Here is a 13,311-nt window from a genome sequence, read left to right as displayed (position 1 = left end):
ACATTATTTCCTTGCTTTCGCTAACAGAAGGTGTTTTCACTGTTACGAAAAAAGGCAGCGTGTGGAAAAAAAGCAGTGCGCGCCCCGAGCAGCCGCTCTCCCCTGGATTCGGAACTGCATTCTCGCCGGCATTGCTTAAACACGTGCTTGTGAGCAGCCGTTTGCAAGATAAGTTCTAAGGTATCGGAAGAGCCTGAAAGAGCTTGTAAAGGTGTTACACTTAGCGTAAAACTAGACATAATTAAGCATTTCGATCGTGGTGAACGAAGTAAGGACAAAGTGAGTTTGGCTTGTGGAAGTTGACGAAGATGATGTTGAGAGATTTTGGCATCTCATGATCAAGAACTAATAGATGAAGAGCTGATGTGATTGGAAGAGGAAAGGATAACAATTGAAACCAAATGCAGTAGCGAACGGACCGAAAGTGAAGTCGTCCAGGAACTGAATGTGAAGCAACTGTGTGAGATTTTCGCTGCAATGATAAAGTACGACTTTAATTTTGAAAGGCTACGTTGGTTTAGGGCATATTTGCAAGATGGTTTGAGTGCTTATAAAGAACGGTATGATCTAAAAATGTGCGAGGCTAAGCAGTCAAGCAAGCTTTCCACATCAGCCACAGCAGACAACGAGCCTCAACCTTTGACATTGAGGCAGGCAGACATAGAAGATGACCTGCCTGCCCTGATGGAAACAGACGATGTGATGACACCCCAGTGTCCCACCACCCCAACCCCCGGGCCGCGGACAGATACCAATCCACGAAGAATGCAGCGGTGGCCGGAACGCACCCAGCACATCTTTTAAGAAAAAAGCTGAAATAAACAAGCTAATTAATTAGGTGCAGCCGGGCACGTAAATGTCGGCCCAGATCAGAGGCGATCGCCCATTGTGTCGCCTCTGTGTATTCATCATATCATTCCTGCTTTTACTATATGTTACTGTTATTTTAGGTTTTATGTGTTATTTGGCATGATTTGGTAGGTTATTTTTGGGTCTGGGAACGCTCACAAATTTTTCCCATATAAATTAATGGTAATTGCTTCTTTGCTTTACGACATCCCGGCTTACGAACCTTTTCATAGGAACACTCTACCTTCCGATGGTGGGGGAAACCTGTATATTCTCCTTTCAGGCTCGACTCAGTGATGCCCACAATGTTGTACCTGCCAATCTCTAACTGTGCTACAAGATCGTTTATTTTTTTCTATACACTGCGTGCATTTAAATATAACATTTACAGTTCTGTATCTATCACTCTTTCAATTTTGTCCCTCTTTTACACTGCAGCTTTGTTATATCATGTGTCTGTCCTTCATAACAGTCTGACTACATACTGTCTCTGCTTATAAGTCAACAGCCCTATCCTCAGCCCTATCACACCAGTCCCCACCACCCTGTCAAATTAGTTTAAACCCTGCCCAATAGCTCTAGCAAACCTGCCCATGAGCATATTGGCCCCCTTGGGTTCAGATGTAACACGTCCCTTTTGTACAGGCCATACCTTCCCCAGAATAGATCCCAATGACCCAGAAATCTGAAACCGTGCCCCCTGCACTAGTTTCTCAGCCACACATTCATTTGCCAAATCATCCTATTCTTACCCTCACTGGCAAGTGGCACAGGCAGTAACCCAGAGATTACTACCCTGGTAGTCCTGCTTTTCAGCTTTCTAGCTGGCTCCCTATAGTCTCTCTTCAGGACCTCCTTGCTTTTCCTGTCTATGTCACTGGTGCCAATATGTGCCAAGACTTATGGCTGCTCATACCCTCCCTTTAGAACGTTATGGGCCAGACCTGAAACAATCCCAACCCTGACACCTGGGAGGCAACATACCATCCGGCCATCCGCGTATCATTTCCACAGGATCTCCTGTCTATTCGTCTATCTATGGAATTCCCTATCATCACTGCAGTCCTTTTTTCTTAGCGTCAGTGCCAGAGACCCAGTGGCTGCATCAGCTCCTGGCTAGGTCATCCCGCTCAACAATATCCAAAGCAGTATATTTATTATTGAGGGGAACGGCCACAGGTGTACCCTGCACTGGCTACCCTTGCCTCTCCTGACAGTTACCCAGGTACCTACTTCCTGCAACTTAGGGGCGACTACCTCCCTGTAGCACCTATATCTATCATCTCAGTTTCCCGTGTGAGCCGAAGGTCATCGAGCTGAAACCTCGGTTCTTTAACACGTTCTCTAAGGAGCCGCAGCTCGGTGCACCAGGTGCAAATGTGGTTACCCAGGAGCTGGAGGCCTTCTAGAGTTCTTATTTCACACAAGGTACACAACACAGTACCTGGAGCCATCCTCATGGCTCTAACAATCTACTGACAGACAAAGAGCGAGGAATGAATAAGAAAAAACTTGCCAGATATGTACCCCACCCAAGCCTGTTTTTTCCCAAGCCTGAAGAGCCAAAGCCTTCTCATTGGCCTCTGTCTGGGCATTTTTAAGTGGGAGGGTGAGCTGCCAGGAGGTCTATATAGGTCATAGAAGGACGAATTCAAGGAGTTAGATGTTAAGTTAAAGACCAGGACCTCCAGCGTTGTTATCTTAGAATTGCTACCCGTTCCAAGTGCTAGTGAGGCCAGAAACAGGGAAGTCATACAGTTTAACACATGGCTAAGGAGTTGGAGGAGGAGGGAGGGTGTCATATTTTTGGGTCATAGGGCTCTCTTCCAGGGAAGGTGGGAACTGTACGGAAGAGACAGTTGACACCTGAACTGGAGGGGGACGAATATCTCAGTGGAAAGGTTTGCTAGAGCTGCACGGGTGAGGGGGCTGGTGTTGTTGTGGCTTAAACTAGAGCTGCAGGGGAATAGAAATCACTGGAACAGATGGTGGAGATGTTGTGTACATAGGTGTTGTTAAGACTTCAGATGAAGTCAGCGCATCCTGATGCCTTCCATATCGTTGTGGGGGATTTCTACCAGGCCAGCTTGAAGAAGTCTCCAAACGATGACCACAAACATATCACCTGTGAGACGAGAGGAGACAACACACTCGACCACTGTTGTAACATCATCAGCCACGTTTACCGTGCCATCCCACACCCACACTTTGGAAGGTCTGCAGTGAATCTCACTGGCTCTCCACTGTGACTTGGATCACCCGGACAATAGCAAAGGCTGCTGTTTGTTGATGACGGGTCTTCGTTTAATGCAATTATACCCTTAATTTTAATCAACAAGCTCCAAAACCTGGGCCTCTGTAGCTCCCTCTGCAACTGGATCCTTGACGTCCTCACTGAGAGACCACAGTCAATGTACACGTTTGTAGATGGGAAATAACATCTCCTCCTTGCTGACAGTCAACACTGGTGCAGCTCAAGGATGCACATTTAGACCACTGTTCTGCTCTCTCTACACCCACGACTGTGTGGCTAGACACAGCTGAAATGCCATCTATAAATTTGCTAATGGCTCTACTATTGTAGGCAGAATTTCATATGATGATGAAGAGGCATACAGGAGTGAGATAGGTCAGCTGGTCGGGTGGTGTTGTGAGAACGACCTTGCACTCAATGTCAGAAAGACTGAGGAATTGATTGTGGACTCAGCAAGGGGAAGACCATAAGAGAGGAGCAAAATTATGCCTTCGTGGCTGATTTATTATCCCTCTCAATCCCATTCTTCTGCCTTCTCCTCGTAACTTCAACACCCTTACTTATGATGAACATATCAACCTCTGCTTGAAATATATCCAGATTTGGCTTGGATAGCTGTCGGTGGCAATGAATTCCACAGACTTACTACCATCTGGCTAAAGAAATTACTCTTCAACTCTGTTCTAAGTGCACGTCTCTCTGTTCTGAGGCTGTGCCCTCTGCTCCTAGACTCCCCCACTGTAGGGAACATACTCCCCACATCCACGCTAGCTAGGCTTTTCAATATTTGATAGGTTTCAATGAGATCCTCTCTCATTCTTCTAAACTCCAGTGAGTACAGGCCCAGAACCATCAAATGCTCCTCATACATTCACCCATTTATCGCTGGAATCATTCTTGTGTACCTCCTATGCACCCTCTCCAATACAATCACATTTTTTGCTGAGATAAGATGCCCAGAATTACTTACAATACTCCAAGTGCAGTCTGACCAATGTCTTTTAAAGCCTCAGCATTACAGTTTTGCTCTTGTATTCTAGTCCTCTCAAAATGAATGCTAACATTACATTTGCCTTCCTTACCACTGACTAACCTGCAAGAGAACACACACCGGTCTTCACCGAGGGACTAGCAGTGGAAGGGGCAAGCAGTTTCAAGTTCCTGAGTGTCAACGTTACAACTGACTTATTTATTTTGGTTGCGAAGCTGAGACTGAGGTACAAATTGGGTGGGCACAACCAGGAGCTTTGACAACATTTTTAACCGAAGTATGCTATCAAGCTTGAAATTGCTGTTCGTCCTGTTTTGTTGCTGTTGGGCTTAGTAAGGTTTGTTAGAGCTAATGAGCTTTGCCTACAATATAGAATTATATTAAATGTGTTTACTCCCTTCATTCTCACAAGAGAACTAATGTTTAAGGGCTATGATTCCCAGATCCTTCTTGGAACATGTAATCATCCTTTTCCAAGGGCTCCAATTCCCTTCTGAATCAAATATCTACGTGTCAGTAATTGGTAGTGATAACCGCAAGGGTACCAGCCTCTGGGAGGTTGGAGAATATCCATGCCTAAACTCTTAATTACTAAGAAATGACCCCTTTCTCATATTTGTTATCTTTTGTGCATACATAGCAGGTTACAGTTGGAACATCTTAAACTTTATGATGCCATAATAGAGAAGCGGTTAGTGTGATGTTATTACAGCTTGCTTTGTCGGAGTTCAGAGTTCATTTACGACGGTGGCTGCGAACAGTTTGTACGTCTTTCTTGTGAGCGCATAGGGTTCCTCTGGGTGCTCCGGTTTCTTCCCACAGTCCAAGGATGTACCGATTATGAAGTTAATTGGTCATCATAAATTGCCTTGCAATTAGATTAGGGTTAAATAGGTGGGTTGTGGGGTGATCCGGCTTGTTGGGTTGGAAGGTTCTGTAACGTGTTGTACCTCTAAAATAAAAATATATAAAAACATTTCTGAAGGTCTATCCTGGATTCAACATATTGATACTATTACAAAGAAGGCGCAACAGCGGCTATATGTCACTAGGAGCTTGAAGGGACTTGGTATGTCACTAACGGCATTTGCAAATTTCTACAGCTGTACCGTGGAGAGCATTCTAACTGGCTGCATCACTGCCTGATATGGAGTGCTTAGGATCAAAGTGCACTGCAGAAAGTTGTAAACTCAGCCAGTGCCACCATGGACACTAGCCTCCCCAGCAATGAGGACACCTTCAAAAGGCAGTGCCTCAAAAAGATGGCATCCATCATTAAAGACCCTATCATTCACGAGGCGCGTGGCCAAGTGGTTAGGGCGTTGGGCTCACGATCTGAAGGTCGTGGGCTCGAGTCTCGGCCAAGGCAGTGTGTTGCGTCTTTGAGCGAGGCACTTAGCCACACACTGCTCCAGTCCACCCAGCTGAAAATGGGTACTGGCAAATGCTGGGGGTTAACCTCGCGATAGACTGGCGTCCTATCCGGGGGGGGGAGTCTTGTACTCTCAGTCGCTTCATGCCACAGAAACCGGCATAAGCACCGGCCTGATGGGCCACAAAGGCTTGGGACAGACTTTAACTTTGACTTTGCATTCAAGACATGCCTCTTCTCATTGCTCCCGTCAAGGAGGCGGAACAGGAGCCTGAAGATACATATTTAACGTTTCACGAACAGCTTTTTTCTGTCTGTTATCAGATTCTGAATGGACAATGTACCTCACTATTTTGTTTTTGCTCTCTTTTAGCACTACTTTTATAAATATATATTTTTATATATACAGTATTTCATTTTGTAATCTATAGTATTTTAATTATGTATTTCAATGTACTGCTGCCTGCAAAACAACAAATTTCACGACGTGCCAATAATATTAAACCTGATTCTGATTTAATTCCATGTGTTAGCAAGCCTCTGGAAATTATGAAATTGGGTGAGCATTCAATCTATCAATCCTGTACTAGGCTTTGCGCAAGAATACTGCAGACAGTGCTGACGCCTCACCCTGTCCCAAGAGCACTGTAAATTCTTCCACTTTAGGTAATTATCCAGATCTCCCTCCCCATCGTGCTGTTCATCACCTCAGATCCCCTTGCAATTTCCTCTTTGTCATGGACTATAACCCCAGCTTCTTGAGTCACTCCACTTCAACGCTAAAGTCTTTAGTGTACGGCAACTAGAAATTGCCAAAATACTCCTGATATAGCTATGCCAGTTTTTTTAATCACTGTGAACCCTTTGGCTATTGTGGTTCCCACTTCCATTTGTGAAGCCCAGGCTGCCATGTGCTTTTTAAACATCATAAGACATAGGAGCAGAATTAGGCCATTCAGATCATAGGGTCTGCTCTGCCATTTCATCATGGCTGATCTATTATCCTTCTCAACTCCATTCACCTGCCTTCTCCCTGTAACCCTTGACACCCTTACTAATCAATACCCTGTCAACTTCTGATTTAAATACACCGAATGACTTGGCCTCCACAGCCACCTGTGGCAGTGAATCCACAGATTCACCACCCTCTGGCTAAAGAAATTCCTCCTCACCTCTGTTGTAATGGGATGTCCTTGTATACTGAGGCTGTGCCCTCTGGTCCTAGACTCCCTCACTATAGGAAACATCCTTGCCACATCGACTCTGTCTAGGGCTTTCAATATTTTAATGAGATCCTGCCTCATTGTTCTAAACTTCAGCATGTACATGCCCTTACCTGCACAGTCAGGTTAAATGAACTGTGTACATATACCCCAAATCTCTTAGTTCTTGTGCATCATTCAGAACAATGATTTCTACTGTATTTTGTCTTTTCAATCCAGCATCATTCCACCACCCTTTCTATGATCCCCTTACAGCTCGCTACACCCCTAGGTGTAGGGGTCAGCTACCAATTTGGAAATTTATTTAGAGCCCTCTGAACTCTTTAAGTTGTTAATATACATATTAAGGCAAGTAGCAGTCCCCTGGGAAACTCCACCATAGTCTCTCCTCCAGTTTGAAAATAACCTTTCACAGCTTTTTAGAGTAACACACACAAAATGCTGGAGGAACTCAGGAGGTTAGGCAGTATCTATGGAGGGGAATAATTACACCTTTAATATCTTTGTGTTTCCTTTTCTGAAGCCAGTCTACTACTTACGTTGCTCCAAACCCTTTTATTCCATGTGCTTCAGTCTTGATGATGAGCTTATTATTTGATATCTTATCACAAGCCTTTTCAAGTCCACTTGCATGATGACATCTCCCTTACCAATCCCCTCTGTCATCCATCAAAAACATGAGAAGGTCTGCAGATGCTGGAAATACAGAGCAACACCCACAACAAAAGTCTATCGTTTGTTGTACAATCTTAGTCTTTCACAAGCCCATGCTGTCTTTATCTGCTCAGTTGACAGCTAATTTTGCCAACTAATTCTAGAACTTCTCCAACATCAGGCTTAAACTGACTGAGACTGAGTTATGGAGAGAGATTGAGAAGGTTTAGACTGTGTTCCTTGGGGCATAGGAGATTTTGAGGTGATCTTTTGGAGGTGGATAAAGTTATGAGGAGCACAGACAGGATGAATGAGCACAGTCTTGAATGAGCTAGGACTTTTATCTTTGGAGCAGGGGAGGATGAGAAGTGACTTGATACAGGTGTGTAACATGATAAGGTGGACATCCAGAGCCTTTTTCCCAGGGTTGCAATGGCTAACAAGACAGGGAATACTTTTAAGGTGATTGGAGGAAAGTATTGGCAGGGTATCAGAAGTAGTTATTTTTACACAGGGAATTGTGGGTGTGTGGAATGCACTGCCAAGGCTGAGGTAGAAGCAGGTACGTTGATGATATTTAAGAGACTATTGGATAGGTACATGGATGAAAGAAAGAGCTAGATTGATTTTAGAGTAGATTAAGAGGTAAGCACAACATCATGGGCCAAAAGGTCTGTACTGCTCTGATCTATAATTCTGGACTGACCCATCAAAGAAATGAGATCAAATCCTTAAATGAATATTCAAGTTAATTGAATGAATCTGGAATAAAGAGTGGTGATGGTGAGACAGAAACGACCGACTGGCATCAAGGGCCATCGCATTCACTGACATCCTTTTACAGAAGTGATGTTAGTGCCCCATCTGATTTGCTTGTGGCTCCAGACCCACAGGTAAGACACTGAGGCTGGAAAGCTAGGTCTTTATTCCTTAGAAAGTAAGAAAATGAGGAGTGACCTTATAGAAATGTTTAAAATTATGAGAGGCATAGCTAAGGTGAGCAGTAACAATCATTTCTCGAGGGGAGTGTAGATAGAAATTAGGGGTCATGAATTTAGGATGAGAAGGGTAAGATTTAAAAGGGACCTGAATGGCAACTTTTTTCATGACGAGGAAGGTGAGTAGATGAAGAAGTCTGCCAGAGGAAGTGGTTGAGGCAGGGACTCTGTGACTCTGTCTTCTAATGGCAATTTTCTTTCGCTAGGCTTTGGCAATGACCAACCAGATCCTCGTGGAGCAGTCACTGCTAGGATGGAAAGAGGTGGAGTATGAGGTGGTGCGAGATGCTGCTGACAACTGTGTGACTGTGTGCAACATGGAGAACTTTGACCCTTTGGGGATCCACACAGGTAAAGCCATCAGGGATGAGTGTAAGATAGATTTCGGATTTGCTTTGGTCTTTTCACTCCTCTGTGCCCTGGATGTTCTGAGGTGGTCAGCCCGCATTCTGTAGTTGTTCGGGATGACACTTGATATAAGACCACTGTATCACTTTGCAGGCCAGTGCGAGATGGATGACCGGCAGGCTCACCCCTGCTATGGTCACCTCAGGAGCAATACACAGTGCGACTGATGGCATAGCCGTGGAGGAAGCATTGGACTGTGAGGGTCATTGTATGAAAGCTTTAGTCACAAGGCGTTCTGCTGATTAGCTTCGTTGGTCTGCTTGGGGAACCACCTAACAGGATTTACCAACTTCTTGCCTTGCAGGACCTCCTCCAGGATATCCTAAGCAGATGACTGTATAATCCACTGGTGGCTTCTTAATGCATCAATCCCTTTTGGGGACACAAGACATAGTCCAACTAAGTGGAATAGTTATAGAAGATAGAACAGCACGGCACAGGAACACACCCTTTGGTCACAATTTATGCTAAACTATTTAAGCTAATGACTCCTAATTAAACTAATTCCTTCTGTCTGCACGTGGTCCATCTCCCTCCATTCTCTCCATATTTATGTGCCTTTCTAAGAGCCTCTTAAGCACCTGTGTCATATCTTCCTACAAAACCAACCCGGCAGCTCACTCGAGGCACCCGCTACTCTCTGCGTAAATAAAAGAAAACTTGTTCTGCACATCTCCTTTGAACATTCCCACTGTCACTTTAAGTGCATGCCCTCTAGTATTAGACACTTAAATCCAGGGATAAAGATATCAGCTGTCTATTCTCTCTGTGCCTCTCATAAACCTCTCCACCCCTATAACTCAAGAAAACAACCCGATTTTGAACTCAGTGCTTTGACTAATGTAGGCAAGCATGCTATTGGCCGCCTTTACCACCCTGTCACCCTGTGCACTCAATTTCGGGGAGCTTTGGACTTGGACTCTGAGATTCCTCTGTACATTAACATGTTTTAACTGTCCTCCCATTGACTGTGTATTGTCCCCTTGCGTTTGATCTTCCAAAGTGCGTCACCTCGCATTTAGCCAGGGTAAACTTCATCTGCCCTTTCTGCAACTGATCACTGTCCTACTGTATTCTTTGTCAATCTTCAAAGCTATCCACAATATCAACAATCTGGTAGCACCTGCAAACTTACTAACCTGTCCATTAATGTTTCCCTGAGGAACACCACTAGTAACTGATCTCCAGCCAGAATAAGATCCATCAACCAGTACATCCCTGTTTTCTATGGTGGCAATTCTGAATGTAAATAACCAGGTTACCATGGAGACCATGCATCTTAATAAGACCCTAAGGCATAGGAGCAGAACTGGGCCATTTGCCCCACTGAGCCTGTTCCAGCTCTTGGCTGATTTTTTAGTCTCCTTAACCCCATTCTTCTGCCTTTTCCCCATAACCTTTGACACCCTTCCTAATCAAGTACCTATCATCTCCTCCGTAAGTGTACCCAGTGACTTGGCCTCCACCGCCTTCTGTGGCAATGAATTCCACAGATTCACCGCCCTCTGGCTAAAGACATTCCTCCTCATCTTGGTTCTGTAGGGACATCTCTCTATTCTGAGACTCTGCTCACTGGTCCTAGGTTCACCCACTATAAGAAATATCCTCTCCATGATGTCTATATACACCTTTCAATATTCAATAGGCTTCACTGAGATCCCCCCGATTCTTCTAAACTCCAGCATGTACAGGCTCAGAGTGATCAAACGCTCTTCATATATTAATCCTTTCATTCTCGGGATCATTTTTGCGAACCTCCACTGGACCCTCTCCAATGCCTTTATTGAATAAGAGGCCCAAAAATGCTCACAATACTCCAAGTATGGTCTGATCAATGCCTTAAAAAACCTCAGCATTACATCCTTGCTTTTATATATTAGCCATCTTGTAATAAGTGCTAACATTGCATTTGCCTTCTTTACCACCAGCTTGCAAGTTAACCTTTAAGGAATCCTGCATGAGACTACCAAGTCCTTTTGTACATTTAATTTATGGATTTGCTCCCCATTTAGAAAGTGGTCAACATCTTTTTGCCTTCTACCAAAGAGCATGACATACACTTTCCTACACTTTATTCAATCTTCCATTTCATTGCCCATTCTCCTAATCTGTCTAAGTTCCTCTACAGACTCCTGTTTCCTCAACACTACCTCCACCCCCACCTACCTTTGTATCATCCGTAAACTTGACCACAAAGCCATCAATTCTGTCATTCAAATCATTGACATGAGACGTGAAAAGAAACAGTCCCAACACCGACCCCTGCCGAGCACCACTCGTCACCGGCAGCCAACCAGAATAGGCCCCCTTTATTCTCACTCTTTGCCTCCTGCCAGCAATAGTCTGGCCTTTCCTGCTACTGGAGTAGTCATGTCCAATGACAGATGCCGTGCCCGAGCGCAATATACAAGAGGAAAAATGCTGATGAGCCATTAGGCCTGGGGCCATGTGCCTTCTGTGAGGAAGTGTGGTAGAAATTAGGAGAAAAATCCCTAGCAAATGAGATAGCAAGCAAGAGTGTGTTTCATTGGCTTGAATCATGATGCTGTCTCTGATGTGCTTTACAAGAGCTTTCCATCCTCAAATACTGGGGTTCTAATTGTCCACCTCCTTGTGTCTTGTGTTTAGGAGACTCTGTGGTTGTAGCCCCGAGCCAGACCCTGTCCAATGAAGAGTACCACATGCTGCGTGAAACTGCGATCAAGGTGGTGCGTCACCTAGACATTATAGGGGAGTGTAACATCCAGTATGCCTTGCACCCTGCCTCCCTTGAGTATTGCATCATCGAAGTCAATGCCCGGTTGTCCCGCAGCTCAGCTCTGGCGTCGAAGGCCACAGGGTAAGGAGGGCGATCTCCCACACGTCCACGCATCTCTTACTTTCCACTTTATGTTTCTTTAGCTTAACTCTTCAAATGCAGTTTTCTTTAATTCATGAACCATTCATTCGAGGAGCAGTTCCTACTGTGCTAGTTAGTGACCTCATCTGTAGCACTAGGTTCTGGATATCACTTCAAGTAGAAACATTTCCACTACATCTTTCATTAACTGAGAAAACCTCAGCGTCCCTCTCCTGCTTTCTGGGGAGAATTGCCCAGCTTCTTAGGGGTGGATAATGAATGTATCTTCACCATTTCCAAAAATGAATATATAGAAAGTAATTCTTGTTTGTGTGACTTCTCTTTGCATCTTCAGTCCTCTGGAGGTGGAGACCAGTGGTGTTGATTGCTTACCTTAAGTGTGATCTTTCCAAGGCTTGAGACAAAGTATTTAAATCCCATCTTTATGGTTGTTCAGACGAGAATTTGATTTGCTCTATTCATGACCTTACTGATCTGTACTGCTGCTTTTACTGACCTTTCTGTTCAGGGAATCGTTTTCTTAAGTTCTTAATCAGTGTAATTGATACTCTGAGTGAAAGTTAGAAAAAACTTGGAGATTCCAGTTGAGGAGGTGCTAGGAAAACTAACTGAACCAGTGATTGGGACTCGCCACAATGATAGTGGATGGTTGGGCAAGACATTGGTGAGGCTGCTTTTGAAGTATTGCATTCAGTTTTGATCACCCTAGAATAGGAAACTTACCATTAAACTGGAAAGAGTTCAGAAGAGATTTACAGTGATGTTGCTGGGACTGAGTTATAGTGAGAGGTTGCACAGGCTGGGACATATTTCATTGGAGCGTAAAGGAATAAAGTGTGAACTTATTGATATACATAAAATTATGAGGGTTATAGTTAGAGTGAATGTGCAGTCTTTTTGCAAGGGTTGGTGAACCGAGAGCCAGAGGGCACAGGTTTAAAGTGAGGAGGAGAGATTTAACAAGAGCCTGAAGGGTAACTTTTTGCCCAGTAGGTAGTTAGTACTGTAAATAGAATGAGCTGCCAGAGGAAGTGGTTGAGGCAGGTACATTAACAACATTTAGAAGGTACTTGGAGAAGAGTATGAGTAGGTAAGGTTTAGAGCAATGGTTCCCATCCTGGGGTCCATGGACCCTTTGCGTAATGGTATTAGTGGTATTGGTCCATGGCATCAATGGTATTGGTCCATGGCATCAATGGTATTGGTCCATGGCATCAATGGTATTGGTCCATGGCATCAATGGTATTAGTCCATGGTATTAAAAAGTTTGGGAACCCCTGGTTTAGAAGGTTGTGAGCCAAATTCAGGCAAATTGGACTGACTTAGATGAGAATCTTGGTCGGCATAGACCAGATGTTCTGAAGGGCCTGCCTGCATGCTGTATGACATTATGAAAGGATTAACAAATTCCCAAAAGCAGGAAGCTTACCTACTGAAGCTGTAAAGTGGGAATATTGCCAAATTCGATTTCATGGATTGGAACGTTGTGGTACATATTGGTAGCAAAGACATGAGTAGGAAAAAGGATGAAGTCCTGACGAGAGAATATAGGGAGCTAGGAAAGAAGCCAAAGAGCAGGAGCTCAAGGGCTGTAATCTCTGGACTGCTGTCTGTGACATGTGACAGTGAGGATAAGAATAGGATGATTTAGTAGATGAATGTATGGCTGAAGAATTGATGCAGGGCAGGGTTTCAGATTTCT

At 44.3% G+C, this 13,311-nt stretch overlaps 1 protein-coding gene across 1 annotated transcript in view; it reads left to right on the top strand.

Moving 5' to 3' along the window:
* Nucleotides 1–13,311, top strand: part of cps1 (carbamoyl-phosphate synthase 1, mitochondrial) — a 191,616-nt gene that overhangs the window by 92,700 nt on the left and 85,605 nt on the right. The window contains exons 17-18 of the mRNA XM_072261156.1: nt 8,548–8,692; nt 11,378–11,588. Coding sequence (XP_072117257.1) covers nt 8,548–8,692; nt 11,378–11,588 — 356 coding nt within the window. The remainder of the gene's footprint in view (nt 1–8,547; nt 8,693–11,377; nt 11,589–13,311) is intronic.

Source organism: Mobula birostris, chromosome 6, assembly GCF_030028105.1.
Source record: "Mobula birostris isolate sMobBir1 chromosome 6, sMobBir1.hap1, whole genome shotgun sequence".
Classification (NCBI taxonomy): Eukaryota; Metazoa; Chordata; class Chondrichthyes; order Myliobatiformes; family Myliobatidae; genus Mobula; species Mobula birostris.
The sequence above is the reverse complement of the archived record's forward strand: the minus strand, read 5'-3'. Positions and strand labels throughout refer to the sequence as shown.